Below are 20,868 nucleotides of genomic sequence, written 5' to 3' on the forward strand. Positions count from 1 at the left end.
TCAGGATCAGGTTGTATTATGCTTAACTCGTGGCTGTTCTCAATGAACCAAATATCTGTACTGACATTCGAGTTTTATTTAACTCTCTTTTCAAAGTGCCAGCTTTCCCCTCTGCATACATAGCTGTGTTCTATCAGCGTTGAATCCACTCCTTATTGCTGCATCTGTATGTAGTGTTGGTTTTCAGGGATGACTGGGGTCAAAAATTTATAGAGCTTTGTGCCCTCGAGTTTATTTATTCCATTCATTCATCAAGAGTATATCCTCTGTAATCAGTGGTTTGTTCAACTGTTAAATGGTATGTCTTCCACTACTTACAAGGGACAGCCACTGTTCTTCTACATCGTACAGCTCCTCCCATGCTGACATTATGCAATCTCTAACAATGGTCATTGACAAGACATTTGGCTTATAGCTTTCGTCATTTTTTGAGTGCATAATATTGACGATTAACTTTCCTAGTGGCTTTATACACCTTTAAGAATAGCATAAATTTGAAATCTAGTTTTGGTCTTTCCTCATCTTTGAGTCATTTGTTATCACTATTACTGTTGAAAACATTATTTGCTCTCTTTCTGTAAAAGTCTGTTTGGTTTAGTACAGAGGTTGCTGAACTTGTTTTGAAAATGACGAGAAGGTATCAGTCGATGTAAGCCACTATGACAACAATTTATTATAGACAATACAGTCAGAGCTAGGGATGAGTGGATCACCAGCATAAGAAAATCTAGTACTCAAGTTGTGCTTCACTTTTTGTGCTTGTGTCTTTTTTTTTTTTTTTATCCTTGTCCTGGCACAAAGAGATTCACATTATATTTTGACACTTGACTCTTGTTCATTCTTTATGTTAAGGAATTGGATATGTTTATGTTCACCACTGGATTTAGACTTTGATGAACCAATTCTGAGACATTGATACATTTTTAATTGTTGCTGTATAGCAACAAAAATGCACCAATTAAAAAAGCAAATTTAACATGTGCGAATAATAACACACACAGCTTGAAAATAAGTTAGATGAGAGAACTGGACCAGCACCGTCTGAATGGCAGGTGTGTGCTATTAATAATGTAACAATTATTAAGAATGTAAGTGGGTTGCATTGAAAATCATAATTAATCTTACATTTCAAACTTCTGAAACATGAAAAGGGGCAAAGTTGGGAAGGATAGCGTTTATTTAGAAGGTTGATGTGGCTGTTCATTTGCATTTAGCTACTCTGATGTTATTTAAAGAGCTATAATAACAATATAAATTAAATGTAACTATGGGAACATAGTAGGCATTTTACGTTAAACGTGTTCTAATAAATTTTAATCTCTTTCAGTGGAAATCTTTATGTATGTCATTACTTATGTTCTCCAGATTTCTTAATATAAGTTTTGTACACTATTAGAAACAGCATTTTTTTTGAGGGGTCACCAAAATTAGATTTGAATTCTGGCTCACCATCAATAAGTTACTCAGTACCCTCCTATTGTCAGTTTCATGTTTTATAAAATTATGGGGGAAAAATACTGGTCTTTTAGATTTGCTCTGAGCATTAAATGAAATAATACACTTAACACTTTTACATAGCACACACTATGGATTTAATATTTAAATGACTCTACACTTTTTTCCACACTGTGTAATCGTATCAAAAGGCTAAAATTTTGTTATGTATCTTTTATTAGTCTATTGGGTTTTTATCGACACTATTTCATTGTCTGGGCTCATTTTTATTCACTAACATGATTAGATTCGCTTGTTATTTTAGCATAGAGAGGAAGCAATAACAGTATAATTTTTAAACAGTGCCATATTGACACTAAAACAATAGTGACTCTTAAGAATGTGCTTAGGAACAACTAATTTTGACTGAAGTCTGTTTTTGCTTATAATAAAGGCTTTGGTTTGGTTTTGTCATGACCTGGTAACATCATGAAGCAGTTGAGATCACTTTCAGATCCATGTGAAGTGAAAAGAAAATTGCTATGATGAGATGGTTGACAAATGAAAAGAAATGCAATTGTGTCCAAGAAAAAGCGGGGCCTCTTGCTGCAGGGTCCTTGGCGTGTTCCCATGAGGGGGGCTGCTATCTGACTCAGCAGGCAGTGTCATCTCAAGTCTGTCTCCCAATGTGAATCTCCACCCAGTGATGCAGAGCGGCAGTGAGGAATCAGGCTTTCCATTGCAGAAGCCTGAAAATCCCTCTTTTACAAAATGTCATCGTGTTATTTTTTAACAGAGATATTTTCATTATAGTTTTAAAAGAACTGTGATGAATTAGTACATGAGTAACTTAAAATAGGCAAGTTGACATACTGTTAACACTTTTTTTTGTTTCAGTTCTTGATATAAAGAACTGAAAGTAACTGATGATTTGTTTGTTTGTTTGTTTACTTGAACATAACTAGTATGTAAAGGCATTGAATAAGTACCATTTATTTCCCCATCATTTTTTGCCTTATACTCCTTTGGGTTACAGGTCCTAATACATGCTTCTGCTCACTCAGGGGGCATCTGTAAGATAAGATGATTGTCTTTAAAGGAAACAGATTTAATGTGTTCATTTCGTGAAAACTAAAGAAGTTATTCTTCATTCAATAGGTTAATTTTAAGTAAGAATCTACTACGTGACCTTGTGCTTAAATCAATGATGAATGCAAAGAGAAATGGCATAATTTTTGTCTTTGCAAAATGCACAGTTCCCTTGGAAGAGAGAAGACATTCTAAAAGCCTAAGAAACATCATGTTAGACAATATTAACTTTACCAGGAGAGTAAGATAAAAAAACGCAAACATGATGATGAACTTGAATAAGTGTTTTAGTTAATATTTTCAATATACAGTGTTTAAGATGTCAGGAAAGTATGAATGATATTTTTGAAAAAGCATTCCCTAAATGATTATAATAATCAAACTGTGAATGCTGTAAGAAAAATGTTGCAAAATGTCTTTAAAATATATATTTCTGGTGTACTTCATTCCTTGATGAAATGGACAAATGAGTTATACTTGACTTTAGAAAATGCATACAAAAATGCATTCTCAAAGCATGTAAAAGAAAAAAGGAAATGAGATGGACAGCCATACCTCAATTGCTGACTACTATACTTTAATGACTTTTTAAGGCCTTCCATTTATTATGTAATTTTTTTGAAAGAAAACAAGCAAGCAAAAATCCTAAGACCAAGTGAGTTATAACTAACCTTAATTGTTGAAGTATAGTTATTTGAATTTTTGGCTTTAGTTTACTGCTGAGAATTTAGTAGGAGGTGACTGGCTATACTTCCTATATTCAAGAAAAATCATTACAATTTCAAAAGAATCAAAATTTCACTACTTGCATATTTCTTTAAACTGAACCCAGTTTTGAAGAATTCATAGTACAGTACCCTTTATTAGGTGCTCAGATGGTTTGTACTCACCAAATACTCTTTACATTTGTAAAAGACACACTAAAATGTTCCAAGAAAGCATGAGAGTATTTTAGAATATTATAAATAGCTAGTTTGATCATGACATTTGGTTGCTGGAAATGTCCTTGAGCAACCATTCATGTGGCAGATAAATAAACAACAGAACATTTTAAACAGCTTTCCCCTTAGCTTTACATTCAAAACAAGAATTCTTGAAATTTTCAGTACTAGTGTTTAATGATATATCGAAAACTTCACTTGCAGAGAAAGGGTTTGCATTCACATATGAATATGAGTGGGTAGGCCCAAGGGATTCAGTTTAGCAGAAAAGCTTTATGTTTAGAAGCATTATCTATTCTTTTTAAAGTTTTCTATTTGTTAGATTTCTGTTAGATTTGGGGACTGTTTTTATTTCTAGTTAGATGTTTTCCCTAGTATCTTATGCACATACATCTTCAAGGACCTGAAAACAGGCAAAATAATCCAGAAACCATGCTTTTTTTTTTTCTTTCAAAAACGATTTAACTTTACATTTTGAAAATTATAAGTGAATGCTTTTATTTTCTATCTGGGGTAGAAAATGGATTATATAGCCACAGATAACAGGTAATCCAGTTTCGGAGAGGTGGGGGGGGGGGTGCAGGGGACACAACAGAACAGAGAAACAATCTCTTCCCAAACATCTTCAGGATTTTATTCCTCTAAGTAGTAATGTTAGTAGACCCCTAATATAGAATTACAATAAAATTAATAGCCACATTTTTTCATACAGTGTGCCAAGTATTTTTCTAAGCACTTCACTAACATTTTATTTCATCCTTACTACAGTTCTTTGAAGTAAGTAACTGTTCTTTCCCCTTTTCATGGATTTAGGAATGATGCATGTGGATGTTTAAGTAATTTGCACTTAAGTAACTGGAAGTCTCATTCCACAGCTTATTCCCTTTAACCTGTGTCATACACATACATTATCGTATGAATAGAGGTCTTTACTCTCCCATTATGGCTACATTCAATCATTTAGGTAATATACCATGTGTAGAAGCACAGAGACTGGGGCAGTGTTCTTGTGAAACTTGTTCTAAGCCAGTGAAACAGACTAGTATAAATGAAAGCTGTGCCCAAAGGTTCTTGACCCTAGGAATCCCAGAGCATGATTGACAGACAGGAAACCCTGTAAACAGTCCTGATGCAGGCTGTAATTAAAGAACAATTCTTTAAGTCTCCATTCGAATGAAAAAAGATGTTTAATAAGCTTTTAATGACACCATGTGTTGTACAGTATAACTTAAAACAAAATAAATTGTTTACAAATTAAAACTCGAGAACATCTAAATTTTAAGTTGCAATATCAAATAATCTAAGCTACCAAAAGTTTATTCTTCCTGTGCTTTGAAACTAACATCCATTGACTTCAAGGATTTTTTTTTCTCTGCCTTGATGAGGATTATTTTGATATTTAATGTTCAAAGTCCTTAGATTTCATAACAACTCCTTTAGGGTAAAATTGCTTAAAGTTAATATATTCATATTCATCGCATTCTTACTCTATGCTTAGCACTGAATAAGAAATAAGTGAGGTAGTAAATATGTTCCTTGCCCTGGAGAAACTTGCTCTCTAGTTGGGAAAATAAGAAAAATACTTGAAAGATCAAAAAACACTAAAAGGCAGTTTAAAATGAAAGTCATTATACTAGCCTGATATTTGTGATGGATAAAATTTTTAATGTACTTTTCAAATTTCCAACATTAAATGTATACTCCTCCTGTCAGATTTTCTACCTTCATTTTTCAAAGATTCTGCAGTAACCTTTTCGCCCTGTTGTCACTTGATTTGTCCCAGTAATTTGACATTTTTGTTATTCAAACTGAAATTGTTACTTTGCTTCTTAAGCATTAAATATGTTAATGCTATTTCTAGAGGATACATATGGTCAGTAGTTTAAATTTCATTTTATAACTAAATTCAGACATAGAATTTTAATTGTGGCTTTTCTGTTATTAAAGTAACCTTCAATCAGCAAAAATTTGTAGCTCATTTTATTATGTTTCAGGAACTTACTGACTGTGGAAGATGCAAAGATCCATTAATTCATATATTCATCCGTCCATTCATTCATCAACTCCAAATATGTCCTGAATAGTGTTTTTGTACCTAGCATTTTAGTATGAGAAGACAAGAAATCATAAAGTTAATAACAATTATAGGTGATGTTAGATGGCAATAAGTGCTAAGGAGGAAAATGAAGCATAAGTGGATCTTGGATTTAAAAAAAGAGGGTTTAAGGAAAGATTCACTAAGCAAGTGGCATTTGAGTAAAGCTGTGTAGCAGTAGAAAGGGTGAGAGAAGTGAATATTTGGGAGAACATTTTAGACCGAGAGAAGAGGAAGTCCAAAGCCCCTGCCAGAGACTTCTTTGAGCCGAGCCTAAAGAGTAGATTAGACTGAGGACAGTGGGACCTGAGGTTGGGGTGGGGCTGTTAGCAATGAGTCCCGTTCCCGGCTTCAGTGCTTGAGTTCGGCCAAGAAAGAATACCCAGCCAAACTCTTAAGCAAACAAGTGTTTAATAGTGGTCAAAGCGAGTGTGTACTCTCAAGGTGGGAGAGCAGAGAACTGTGCCAGGGGTCAGGTTGGCCTGGTTTTTTGTACTTTTATGAGTTATGAGAGCCAGGGTGGTCTCTGACTGAGGTTGCCTCCAATCGTCTAAGGGATTCCTCCTACCTTTGGGTAGGGGAAGTTTGGGGCCCAGTATGGTCCTTGTTGGAACTGTCATGGCGGCCATCCCCCACAAGGTGGGGGTCAAAGCCACAATGTGAATGATTTATATTGAAGCTATAGGTTATTTTAGGGCAGCAGTGTATGTGTGCTCCCCGGGGTTTTCCCTGGCTGTTTGCATCCTGGAGGTGGTTGGTAATTTCTGCCTTTTTCAACAGTTGTTCAGTCCCATTCCCTGCTCTTATGTAGCTAGATGCCTCCTTTTATGGGGGAGGCAGGGGCATGGGGTGGGGAGTGGAATGTGCAAGACCCAGAGGTCCGTTGTGATGACTGACATTCACTCTTGCTCTAACTTAGGTGGGCAGTCACTGGAAGGGTCTTCAGAATCCCTCTGACAACTGTGTGGAAGAGGGGCAAATGAGAGCACAGGGGTTCATTTGAGTTTAGTTAGGAGACAGTTTGACTGATTACAGCCCGAGGTGATAGTGACTAAGATTAAAAAAAATAGTGGTAGAAGTAGTGACAAGTGGTCAAATTTTGAACATATGTTGCGGAGAGAACGGAAAGAATTGATGATGAAATGGATATGAGGTGTGAAATGAAAAACGGCCTTTGGATGACTCCAGGGCTTTGGTCTGGATACGTGGAGTACAGAGTTATTTTCTGGAGATGGGAAGACTGTCGCATGAAAGGCTGTGGAATAGCACTAGCCCAGTTTTACAGATTTTGTTTGAGACACCCATTAGGCATCCAAGTTGCAATATCTGGTAGGCAATTGGATTTGTGAATATGGAGTTCAGGGAGAGATCCAGCTGTATTATAGAGAAACTGTAATAGAAAATTAAAAGAGAAAAGAAAATTTTGAAGGTGGAAAATATTAGCTCCTGCCTCCATATTTGTTGAGTGTAAAATGTTTCTTTTTTTTTTTTTCTGGACAATCTCAGACCTAAGATAATGAACATAAAATATTAGTGGTGCTTTAAAAGGTTTTAAAGGGGAGATATTCATAAAACTGATTTAATTATGAGTTTTATAGTCATTATTCACTAACTTTAAAATGACCATATTTATTTTCCTAGTAATTAAAAAAATACTGTCCTTCTTCCTTGATCTTAGGAGATCATGAATCTTCAGTTTTAATACAGGCTCAGATTTTCCAGATAGGAGTTAAGGAGTTCATTCCTCTTATCTTTGTCAATTTCCTAATTCACAAATGAGCTGAAGCAATTAATTCTTGGAAGTCTCCTGTATTAATTATAGTCTTAGGCAGGTTTCCTTGCAGTTTAGTAATTCTTTTTGTCACATTTTCACTGTGTTTACTATCTCAGCTTGATGCTTGTTGACATGCTGATTCATGTTTTAGTGCACTAGATAGGTTTTATTCATCTAGAGGAATGAGTATAAAGAGGTCACACCTTATAATCACACTGGCATTTCTAGTGTGTGTAGGCCATATATCTCCTTTTAATTTAATCTCTGAAAAATGTACAGGGATTTCTGCAGCTAAGCTGTACAAATCGATAAAATTTATAATCAAGGCTGTCTAATCTCTAAACCTAATATAAAACTTCACAACTATTGATTACAAGTGAAGGATCTGCAAGCTGTTAATCATGCATGAAAGCATAGAATAAATGGTGGCTTCAGAAAAGGAAATGGACAAATAATCATCAACCCTGCAGTCCTTATCTTTTTATTCCCCTGAAGCAAGCATGTTACCAGACACTTGAATTTTACAAAATCAAATGATGTGTTAAAGTACATCAATAGCCATTATCACTTTTGAAATTTGTATACTGTAGCTTTTTATTGTGTAATTTAGAAGTTTCTCTTCTTTCTTCAGAAATGGGATCAAAAGCAAATTAGTCTATTGCATAAGTTTGCAGAAGGAATGAAAGACCAAAGTTGATGTATTAAAGTCAGAATCTTTATAAGGAGCAAAATGGGCTATACATGCTTAGAATATCATTATAATGTAAATGTTGTTTATGGGGGTGGGGATAGCTTCACTTAAAATGGGCCGTCTTAACATTTCATTAACTATTTTACTTTATAATGATTTTTCTAGTTTGAAATCACTGACTGACTCAAGGACAGATGTAAGATGTTTACAAGGGAGTTATATCATTGAGGAAAACATGTACTATTTCTGCATCGAAGCATTGTTAGAAGTGTTTGGATAAAAATATATGTGTAAATGCACTCTTTTTCTGTCAGACCTATCCATTCAAAAGAAAAAAAATAAACAATTACAGATTCACTTTTATATATGCCTACAAAGTCATATTGATTTGACAAATGAAGCAATTTTAATAAATATTATGTCTCAGTGGCAGAGTAAGGTAAACTACTATCTCAGTTATTATAGTTTAGAATAAAGTATTGACATGACTTACTCAGAATTATTAGTCCAACATTTAATATATTAGCATCTGTGGGAGCATAGTGAGCAAATGAACCTATCCTCAAAGAGCATACAGGAAATGAAGACAAAAACAAATTCATTTAAAGCCATTTTTAAATCATACATCATCTATCATAGTATCTGGCATATGGTAAGCATTTAATAAGCACTTACTAGTATTACAAAAAAATACTAAATAAGAGTGTAGCATCTCAACACAACCCGTTATGGAAAAATGAAATTTGTAAAATACTGTTCAATGGAGAAATCGCTGACACAGTCTTCAAACAAACATTCAGATAATTTGCCAGGTAGAAAGATTAGGAATAGAGATTGTATCAAAATGCTGAGCAACAGCTAAGTACAACTTCTCATAAGTGGCATAAAGCAAGTATGTACTACTCATACTTCTGGAATGGCTTGGCTAGGAGCCTCTGATGATCTTGGCTATCTCACAGATCTGTTGGTGGACTGGCTATTGGCTGATCTAGACTAACATCTGGACTACAACTAGGGCAACTCAGTTCTGTTCCACCTGTATCTCTTATTCTAGAAGTGATGGTAGACGTGTAAGAACAAGCAGGAACTCACAGGACTTTTTGGGATCTAGGCTGAGAGCCAGCATGCCATCACGTTTGCCACATTCTGTTGACCAAAGCAAGCAGGAATGGAGAAATAGACCCCACTTCTTCAGTGTGAGCAAAATCCCATGGCAAATAGTGTGAACGCAGGAAGTTAAGAATTGGGGCCATCATTGTAACTGCTACACAGAATTGAGTTCTGAGCTTCTATTCTCGTTAGCTTTTGAAGTTAAACATGTATTGAAATGATTTGCTTTACTGTTCAGAAAATAAAATTTCCAAGCATATATACTATGGGCCAAACAGTGTGCTCGGCATATAAGAAATTTACCTCATTTTTTTGGACAACCTAAGAACTATGTCACTTACATTCTTTTTAGGGATAAAAAGGCATTGAAGGGGCGCCTGGGTGGCTCAGTCGGTTAAGAATGTTAAGCGTCCAACTCTTGATTTTGGTTCAGGTCATGATTTCATTATTCGTGAGATTGAGCCCCACCTCGGGCTCTGCAATAACAGCAGAGTGGAGCCTGGTTGGGATTCTCTTCTCTCTGCCCGTCCCCTGCTCACTCTCTCTCTCTCAAAATAAATAAATAAACTTTAAAAAAAAGGCATTGACCGTCTCCTTGGAGTTTTGTCATCGCTATATACAGCTCCCCTAAAGCCATCTTATTTTTTATACTATATATTGTGTTTCCATATTGCATTTTTTTAGGGTTATATATAGAAATCACCCTACTTTTTTCTGTCTGATTAATGCTGTTGCTAAATATTTTTATGAAAAGATAAATCTCATTTTTATTTTTTTATGTAAAAATTTTTTTAATGTTTATTTATGTTTGAGAGAGAGAGGGAGAGAGAGGGAGGGGCAGAGAGAGAGGGAGGCAGAACCTGAATCAGGCTCCAGGCTCTGAGCTGTCAGCACAGAGCCCACAGGGCTCAAACTCATGAACCTTGAAATCATGACCTGAGCTGAAGTCAGATGCTTAACCAAATGAACCACCCCGGCACCCCAAAGTTTGTTTTTAAAGTAGGAGTCAATTACTGCCTTCTTGTTTCTTCCATAAGTTAAAAAATACCTTTTCTTTTTCCATTTTGTGCTTTATTCAAATATAGGCAGGTATCTATAAAGACTTTTATTTAAGTTTTATTTAAATTCTAAGACATAGTGGAATATGCAATATCACAGATAAGTGGAAGTGGATTCATTGATGGTAATCACATGTTTCTTCCAACACAGTCTAATGTTATTACATAAATATTTAAGAGGAAAAAACCATTAAAGAGGCCCCAGATTTTCAACTGCTCTTTTTTGGGGGGGATGAGGATTCATGATAAGACTTTCAGTAAGATTCATCTATTGGAAAAGAATTATCTTTGTCTTTTTTCCTTGTCAGCCTGGTATTCTTATTCTCCAAAAAAAATCATATCATTTCCTTAGCATTATCTTAGAGAGGATGCAAATGTTATGGTTATTAGAATTATCTGATAAACTTCAGTCAGATGCTTGAAAGCAGTGAAAATGACATTTTGTGGTTTAATTTGATGATGTGCTCAGTATTGTTCTGATGGTGCTGGGTAAATATTACTGTGACTCTGCGGGAGGGCTAGGGAGCCATACACCCTGTCATTCTATATCCCCTGAGTCCAGGCTTGTCATTTTAACAACACAGCCAGAAAGCCAGAAGAGCTGACAGTTGGTTTGTGATTATTCCTGGACCTGAGGCTCCCTCATGTTACAGTACTAATCAAGTCATCTGGCCAACTTATCATTAACTCAATTTGACCCATGGGAGCAGAGATGAAATCTTTTTGGCAAGACTAATGATGCTATGAGATTGAAAAGATGTGCAATGTAAAACCTTGATTATCCTCAATCTTTACCATAAGGAAAAGGATAAAAACACAAAGCACTGGTAGAGAAAAGTAAAGACAATGTCTTCCAAAGACCTTAAGTTTTTCCTCCTCCAGGGTATGCCAATGTTTTCTTCCTTGTTATTTTTTTTAATTCACCTTTTTCAGAAATTTCATCTCAATAATTTTTCTACTTTACTCTAACAAATATTTTCCCTGGCAGTCAGGAAATTCACTTTCCTTGTATTTGTTTTGATAAATGGAATGAAAATTGTGCTTTGCAGTCAGCTTCTAGGATTTCTGATGAAAAGGCAGCCAGGAGCACGGAAGCTTGCTGTCATGCTTCAGTGTTCTCAGTTTGTGTACATCTTTGACAAGATTTTTTTTTTCTTGACATGAGCTTTGGGACATCTTCTATTTTTCTCTGACTGACAGCTGGATAATAAGTTTTATCATTAAAAACTGATTCTCGGGTAATATGATCTCTGCTCTTGATTCTCTTGTAGCTGCTAAAGCTTTTGTTTTCACAACTCTTTCAGAATAACTAGAGATTATCACTACAAAAGGACATGGATATTGACCTGTCATGTCACGTGTTGTTTAGCCAGTACCAAAAAAAATTGAATTCCCTTTTATCTATTATCTAGAACCACTTATTAAATCATCTCGCTGTTGAGAGGTGACTCAAAGTCAGCATGTTCTGTCTGTTCATGTCGCCTTTATTTCTCTTAACCTTCAGAGAATTATTAAGTAATTCTTCATTTTATCCTATCAAGTTAGGTTAAATATTTGACACAAAAATTATTACAGGCATAAATCCCAAGTTTGATCTGTTTAGAATTTAAGTAAGGGCAGTGATATATTACTTCCTTAAACTGTATAATCCTGATTATAGATTTGATAGGTAAATTTTCTGCCATTTCTTTTTATTCTTGATTTTATGTGGCCTTTTGCACTGTAACAATTAGGAAATAGATAACAAATATAAGGAAAAAATGGGATGAGAAAAGTTAGTAAAGCTGGCTGATCAACATTTGGAAGGGAAGACAAAGAAAGCCAGATAATACTGACATTTCTCATCACATTTTTTGTTTTAATTTACAGGTTAGTATTTTCCTAGGATTTATTGGAAATGAATGAATGGAAAAGGGCTTTATGACAATTTGGTTGCACATCTGTTCACAGGGCACTTAATAAAAGGAGTTGACTCATTAGCTAAAGCGTAGATAGCAAAAGACTAGATTTTGCTCGTAGTTAATTTTCTTTACCTGCTTCTTAGTGTAAACCTCCCAACGCTGTCCTCCAAGTATATCGCAAATGGCCTTAAACCTTTTTAATTCCTCTGCTGGTGTCTTCAGTTTTTATCTCATATATTTTACCCAGTCTGAACCCCCAGATTGAAGTCTTATGGAAAGAGTTGGATTAGGGTATATGTTGAACACAGATGTCATAAAGTAGAATGTTTTAGAGAGTTTGGCCACATTTTGTTTTCACCATGTTAACTTTGAGCTATTCTTTCTCACCATTTTCCAGCCCAAAGTTACCTCCATTCTCTATTGAAGTCAAACTACTTCTTGCCCCCTTGTTCTCCCCTAACACATTGTTATCTTTGGATTTCTCTACCTCCACCGCCTGCACACTTGATACAACCTCCAAATTAAGTTTTCTAAAGTATTTCATTGATTACATTAATTTTGTGTTCGCTCAGTGACTCCCCATAGCATTTCAGATCAAGTTAGATCTCTTACCAAAGTATCCTCAGTCTTTTCCCAATCAACTTTTCCTACATAATCTCCCACTAGATAACCTGTTCAGCAACCAAATGGGATTTACATTGTTTTCCTCTGATTTGTACTGTTTACCCAAATTATGACTGTAATTCTTCTTGCCTTATCTGTTAAGATCTATAGTATTTTATGCTATTCATATACCATCTTTACACTTACATCATAGCACCTCACTTCTTTATTTTTTTTCTTAGGTACTTTCCTTACTAAATACATGTTAAGCTCCTTCAGGCCTATTACTGTTCTTTCACTTCCGCATCCTCCACAGTGTCTGGTATTGTACCCTTTATGTTAAATAGGCAATCTTTTTTTGTTTCATAATAGGTGGATGACTTATACAAAATATTTTCATATGATCTGTTACCGCATGAAGATTGCTCCCGTGCTGTACTTTTTCCCATTTCTGCCAAAATTTTGCCCCACACCTTTCTTCAATGCCTTGTGTCTTTCCCAAATTTCCTTTTCCTAGAAAAGCAAAAATGAGAGAGAAAGAGAACTGTTTTATAAAGTCACCTGTACTTAACAAAGATTTGAAAATGGAAAGTAAAAAACTAGGAAGAAAGAACATTTAATACATATCAAAACACTTGACAGTACGTTAATGAATGTGATCGCCATTGTTTTATCATCATTATGGTTATTTATGCTGCTTATTACAGATACCATTTACTGTGATGCCTCCAGGTGCCATTCACCATGCTAGGTCATTTCTTCAAATTATTTAGTCCTCAAAACAGCACTTATACCCAGCTTGTATCTAACATAGTGAGTTTTCAGAAATATCCTTCTACTTCAGGTTATTCTATGACAGTTTATTTATTTCAATTTAGAAAATTAAAATTTTATTTGTGCATTCATGTGTCAGAAATACAATGAAGGTATTTGTAAGGCACAAGAATAATGGATCAGAGTAAGGAATTTAGGTAATTGTTGTTGAATTCTTTGATAGAATTTTCTCTAAATTAATATCATAGTAGAACAGTCTCAAGTCTCTGCTATTTATACTCTAATATAAAAATCTATGTGCATGTAGCTGCCCACCCACAGCAGACCTCATGGAATTCAGAGGGTTTGCATAGCAGAGAGCCTGTCGTATGTGTGTGTATATGTGTACATATATGTACCTTATGTGTCTATAAATATACATGCATAAACGTGTGTGTGTGTGTGTGTGTGTGGCTAAGAAGGTCCCACCTCAGTAAAAACTGGAAAAAAAGGGGGGGGAGCACATGCCAATTAAGAGAAAATGTAATTAGACAGTGACTTGCTCTGGGTTGTTGCAGATGCCATAGAGCTCAAAATGAGTTTTTTACTGTGTGTGTGTGTTTACTTTGTTGCTGTGTGTTTCTGAATATTACATTAGATGAAAGTAAAATTATATTTTAAATCTGTTTTAGTAATGACAGTACATTTTGTGGCATTTATTTAAGCCATTGTGAGAAATAAGCATAGATTTTAAAATACCATATTGACCTTGTAGAATGGATCTTTGTCTTTTAGAAAACTATTTCTTTTCACAACTCTTTCTTTTTTACACCAGTTAATAAAGTATTGGTTACTGAAATTATGATCGTGGTTTATACACAGATGTATAGTATTTATACACAGATGTATAGTATTTATCAAGCTACCCTTCCCTAATTTTAAATGAGAATTTTAAAAATATGAGTATCAAAGTAAGCAGCATTTAAAAATACACTAAAACAAGATTCTCACTCTCAAAGTGAACCCTATGTATTTTTTACATACTGCATTTATAGATATAATTTTTTCCAACTCATACAAATATAAGTATTGAGGGTTTAGATCTAATGTTTTCTTTCACAGTGTTTAAGCTATCTAGCATTTATCTATCTATATATCTATTGGTTATGAGTTTAAGAAAGTAGAAGGTAGTGAGTTGCTTCTGCTTCTGACACTGAGTGCCTCAGTATTGGATACATTGGCATCCCATCTTGTTCTGCCAAGCCTAGAGAAACACCACGTTTGTACAAACTTTGCCTTAGCTCTAGGGCTGTTCAGAACTTCTACAAGCAGTTCCAGTAGCTGTTCAGCTAGAGCAGAATTAAATAGCACATACACTCCCTGTTTGCAGTCCTCCATAGATGGGTTTTATAAAAGAAGCCAGAAGGCAAAAAGAAATTGAATACAATAAGATTAGTTGGAAGAACATTTCTACATATTTCTATAATTATCTGAACTTATAATAGGAAAATTCTTTAATTATTTTATGATTAGCTTAGGAGAAAACGTAGAAATATAGAGTCAGTAATATAACAAGAAGATTTCAGATTTGCTTCTTTTTTTTTTTTTTATTTATTGAGGTCGGGGGAGAGAAGATACATGTGCATGTGCAGGTGGGACAGAAGGAGAGGGATGGAGAGAATTTTAAGCAGACTCCCAGTGCGGAGCCCACGTGAGGCTCGATCTCAGGACCATGAGATCAAAATCGAGTTGGATGCTTAACTGACTGAGCCACCCAGGCATCCCTAAGATTTGCTTCTTAAGACTGTTAGTTCATACAGTGTTAAATAATTTCTTCTCTCCTTAGTACATTTCATTTCCACTTTTTTCACATTCATATGTCTACTTTTTAAATTTATTATTTTGTTCCTAGGGTTTTTTTTATCATGATAAGTGTACACATAAGCCCCATCCCCTATTTTCCCATCCCACCCACCCATCTTCTGTCTGGTAACCACCAGTTCATTCTCCGTAGTTAAGAGTCTGTTTCTTGGTTTGTCTCTCTCTCTCTCTCTCTCTCTCTCTCTCTCTCTCTCTCTCTTTCTCCTCCTTTCCTTATTTGTTTGGTTTCTTAAATTCCACATGTGAGTGAGATGATGTGGTATTTTTCCTTCTCTGACTGACTTACCTCGCTTAGCATAATACTGCCATAAACTTAGGGGTGTATGTATCCCTTTGAATTAATGCTTCTGTATTTGGGGATAAATTCCCAGTAGTGTGGTTATTGGTTCATAGAGTATCCCTGTTTACATTCCCAGAAGCAGTGCAAGAGGGTTCCTTCTTCTCGACATCCTCCCAACATGTGTTGTTTCTCGTGTATTTGATTTTAGTCATTCTGACAGGTGTGACAGGTTTTCTTTTTCTTTGAACGGACCTCTACATTTGCTGTTCAGAAATGTGGTCTCTCTATGATGACTACACCATAAAGTCATCTATAAACTTTAAATCATTACTAGGAATATCCACTGGTTTTTTTTGTTTGTTTGTTGTTTGTTTGTTGTCTTAAACTCTCTACTAATTTCCTGAGTTACTTAGGTAAAATTTTTCCTGACTCCATCCATTGAAGTTATGTCATACATCTCTAGCACAGTTACATTTTTTAATTTGACTTTTACAAATAAATGTGTAACCTTTTTACCCATTCTTCTACTCTCACACCCCCACTTCTGGCAACCATCCATCTATCCTCTGAATCTATGAGCTTCATTCATTTTTTTCTTTTCTATTTTTAAATTTTTTATATATTCCACATATAAGAGAAAACATATGGTATTTGTCTTTGTCTGCCTGACTGATTTCACTTAGCATACTACCCTCAAGGTCCATTCATGCTGTCACAGATGTCAAGATTTCATTATTTTTATGGCTGAGTAATATCCCACTGTACATATGTATATACACATGCACACTTTGGTGACTTCCATATCTTGGCTTTGTAAATAATGCTGCAATAAACATGGGGGTGTATGTGTCTTTCCAATGTTTTGTTTTCTTTGTATAAATACCCAAAAGTGGAATTACTAGATCATGTGGTAGTTCTATTTTTGATTTTTTTAAGGAAACTCCATTCCGTTTCCCATAGTGGCTGCACTAGTTTCCATTCCCACCAACAGTGCCCAAGGGTTCCCTTTTCTCCACATCATTGCCAACACTTGCTATTTTTTCTTTTTGATAGTAGTCATGTTAATTGGTATGAGGTGATATCTCCTTATGTTTTTCATTTGCATTTCCCTGATGATTAATGATGCTGAGCATCTTTTCATGTACCTGTTGGCCATCTGTATTTCATCTTTGGACAAATGTCTATTCAGATATGCTGCCCACTTTTTAATCAAAAAAATTTTGTTTTGCTATTGAGTTATATGAGTTCTTTATATATTTTGGATATTAGCCCCTTATTAAATATGTGATTTGCAAGTATTTTCTCCCACTCAGTAGGGTGAAGTCACCCTACTTCCTTTGTTGAGTAGAAGCTTTTTGTTTAGTATTATGCAGCCCCACTTATGTGTTTTTCCTTTTGTTGCTTTTACTTTTTGTGTTTGATTTAAAAACTCATCACCAAGACCTATGTCAAGGGGTTTACTGCCTATATTTTCTTCTAGGGGTTCTATGGTTTCAGGTCTTATATTGAAGACTTTTATCTATTTTGAGTTAATTTTTGTATATGGTACAAAATAATGGTCCAGTTTCATTCTTTTTGTGTGGCTGTACAGCCTTCTCAACACCTTATATTAAGGAGACTGTTCTCTCCCCATTGTATATTCTTGGCTACTTTGCTGTAAATAATAGTTCGTATATGCATGGGTTGTTATTTCTGGGCTTTGTATTCTGTTCCATTGATCTGTGTGTCTGTTTTTGTGTCAGAAAGAAGTTGTTTTAATTACTATAGCTTTGTAATGTAATTTGAAATCAGGGAGCATGATGCCTCTTGCTTTGTACTTCATTCTTAAGATTGCTTTGGCTTTCCAGCGTCTTTAATGTTTATATACAAATTTTAAGATTGTTCATTCTATTTCTTTGAAAAATACCATTGGAATTTTGATAGTTATTGCCTTGAATCTACAGATTGCTTTGTATAGTATGGACATTTTAACAATATCAATTCTTCCAGTTCATGAGCACAGAAAATCTTCCCATTTATTTGTGTCTTCTTCAATTTATTTTACACTTTTCTTTATGCTTTTAAAATTGTCTTAGAATGCAGAGCAAGTGCAAGTTGAACAGTGGGATAAAATGAAAAGAATGAAAGAGAGTGATGACTTGGAAATAGAGAAATTTATAAAGGGGGAAATTTCTGATTCAAAATAAGAGGTGTTTCAAGGATATAAGTAGTAGATTTAAAGGAAACCTGAAACAGAGCAGTAAATATCTATTGATGTTTGTTCTCATTACTTTATGGGAGATTTTCATTCATATACTCCCAAGTATTTTGGATAGAAATCCTACTTTGTTATTCTGGATATTCTGTCACAAAGTATGGCCTAACCTGAACATGACCCCTAAACTGCGTCAGGTTGCTACCTAGCAGACAGGAAGAAAGTTTATCTGGAATTTTAGGATGATACTGCCTACAACTGCCTGGTCATCTTTGTGGGCAGTGGTGCCAAAGAATGTGTTTTCAGTCTTACTGGACTGAACTGTATGTGTCATCACCTCACTCCCGTGCCTGGTGGGGAAATTGTAAGCATAGAGCTAAACATGTAAAGAGACTTTTTTTAATGATTAGAAAGCCATAGTCTTTTTTTCTAGCCTACTTACAGGGCTTAATGTAAAACACGTAAAACAAAAGTGATAAAATAAGAAGACTGAATACTGTGATTCATCAGAAGACTGGCACACAGCATTTAAAACCTAACCATTGGATTCTACCAAGGATTAATTTGCATATATATGTATGTATTTTTGTACTTTTGAAGTTTTAAATGGCCACGAGAGTGTGTTTCAGATGGCACATATAATACATTGAACTGGAATCCCAGTTTGGGCTTGCCATCTGTATACCATGCTGATTATTTTTACAGAACTGAGATTTTAATCTCAAAAATGAAAATTTATAAAAACACCCAAATTGGGCTTTTTTGTATTATTTATTTTCCTTCTTTTTCTTCTACTGACTTCCATTTAGCAAGAGCATTGACTATTCTTAGTGAGTTAAGGAAGATACAAACAGGGCTTTGACCTTGGCCTTGACTTTAATCTCTTTGTCAAATCTATGTATTAAAGCTTTGCTCTGTATTGGTTTGTTTACTATGTAGACTTTGCCATGGCCATGACTTTCATAGAGTAATTATTTTGATTAAGTTAGACGATTAAAGTTAGTCTTGCATGAGGAAAGAATACACTTGGGAAGCAGTGATGGATAGACTCCAGTCTTTAGAGTGTTTAGTTCTGCCAGCATTTTCCAGTTGAATGGAAATTCACCTCCCAGTTTGGTTTGGGTGACAGTGACTGGATTGTCAGACCTGAGTGCTTCCTAGAAAAAGATAGAAAGAGATCAAGAAGGATAGATGACAATGTGAATATCCACATGTGTTCTCACCATTTTTCTCAGACATTTTTCTGCTTTGATGAACAACATCATTACTGAGATAATAAATGTTAATTAATATCTGCGTCACTTTTTGGTAAATGGTAGTTTAGTATTACAATTAGACTAATTAGTATACACCATAGCTTGGTGACATGACAAATCATAGAGCAGAACGTGTTGACTCTTATCCATTATGATATATTAGCTAATTCACTTGCTCAATAATGACAAAAAAAAAAGAGAGACAGGGAATTGGGCAGTAACAACAGCAGTAACCATAAAGGCATTGTGGCCACATTTTCAGAGTTTTGTTTTTCCACCATGTTCCTGAGTACTATGGATTGCCAACATTTTACATTTCTTTTCCTACTGGTAAATCACAGCCCCTGACTGAAACTTTCAGGAATAAGACCAGAAGTAAAAAAAGAAAATGACAATAAAAGATGACTTCTAAATTTTCCTAGGTTTACACATATGTCATGCTCAGTGTTTCATTTTGCCAAGATTATTCATTGGAAAGTTGACAGCTGTCTGCCTCTTTGATTTATTTTTCAGAACCTATGCGAACCCCAAAGACTTTAAAGATTGCTGAGATACAGGCAAGACGCATTGCTGTGGACTGGGAATCCTTGGGTTATAACATTACTCGGTGCCACACTTTTAATGTCACTATCTGCTACCATTACTTCCGTGGTCACAATGAGAGCAAGGCAGACTGTTTGGACATGGACCCCAAAGCCCCTCAGCATGTTGTGAACCATCTGCCACCTTATACAAATGTCAGCCTCAAGATGATCCTAACCAATCCAGAAGGCAGGAAAGAGAGTGAAGAGACGATTATTCAAACTGATGAAGATGGTATGTTCATACTTCGTTATTTTAAAAAGAGGGAATTATATAACAGGATTATGTAATTGCTTACAGTTTTCCGTAGAGTAACCAAAATGGAATTGGATTCTGAAATCTGCTACGTGCTCTTAACGAGGTTAACTTTGAAAACAGTTTGTCTTTAACAAAAAAGCTTAATATTCTTCAGAGTAGCATCAAATACTAGATGAAATATCCCTGTAATGTTTTGTTTTTATACTTTAGAGAAATAACAACTACACCAAAGTTTAAATAAAGTTTTTCCTATTAACTGTACAAAAATAATTTTCACTGTTTGTGGCACTGTATCATTTACCTATTGATTGATGAAATGCACTTGGTTAAAACTTAGTGTGTTTTTTTTTTTGCATTTATAAACCAATAATAGCATCTTTCATTTTCCTTATTTTCCTCATATTCCTAATTTTCCTTAAAATTAGCACTATAGGGGCACCTGGGTGGCTCAGTCGGTTGAGCGTCTGACTTCAGCTCAGGTCACAATCTCATGGTTTGTGGGTTCAAACCCCACATCAGGCTGTGTGCTGACAGCTCAGAGCCTGGAGCCTACTTCAGATTCTGTGTCTCCCTCTCTCTCTGTCCTTCCCCCACTTGTGCTCTGTCTCTGTCTCTCAAAAATAAATAAATGTCAAAAATATTTTTTAATTGGCACTATTTACCTATTCCACTCATTTTTAGATGGATTTATGTAAGTTTAAATAGAAAAGAAGGTTGAAGTTTGTATCTTTAAGTCTAAATATTGATATTGACAAGTCATCATCTTTTATCCATTTTATTACCACCTAAGAAATTTAACTACATTATGTCCAATTTCTATGTGTGTTACTTCACAATGATTAAATAATAGGGACAAACATTTATATTAATATTATAATATGTGCACATTTACTGTAGCATATAGTTTGTCATTAATGTTAATGAATATATTTCTTGATTCAACAAAAATGTGCCCTTCCCAAAAGTAT

The 20,868-nt window shown here is 35.0% G+C and overlaps 1 protein-coding gene across 7 annotated transcripts in view; it reads left to right on the plus strand.

The window, feature by feature from the left end:
* The window catches only part of PTPRK (protein tyrosine phosphatase receptor type K), a 554,739-nt gene that overhangs the window by 409,084 nt on the left and 124,787 nt on the right, over positions 1-20,868 (plus strand). For all 7 annotated transcript variants that reach the window (XM_027056952.2, XM_053222257.1, XM_027056947.2 and 4 more), the window contains exon 8: positions 19,574-19,876. In XM_027056952.2, the coding sequence (XP_026912753.1) occupies positions 19,574-19,876 (303 nt within the window). The remainder of the gene's footprint in view (positions 1-19,573; positions 19,877-20,868) is intronic.

This window comes from Acinonyx jubatus, chromosome B2 (genome assembly GCF_027475565.1).
Source record: "Acinonyx jubatus isolate Ajub_Pintada_27869175 chromosome B2, VMU_Ajub_asm_v1.0, whole genome shotgun sequence".
NCBI lineage: Eukaryota > Metazoa > Chordata > Mammalia > Carnivora > Felidae > Acinonyx > Acinonyx jubatus.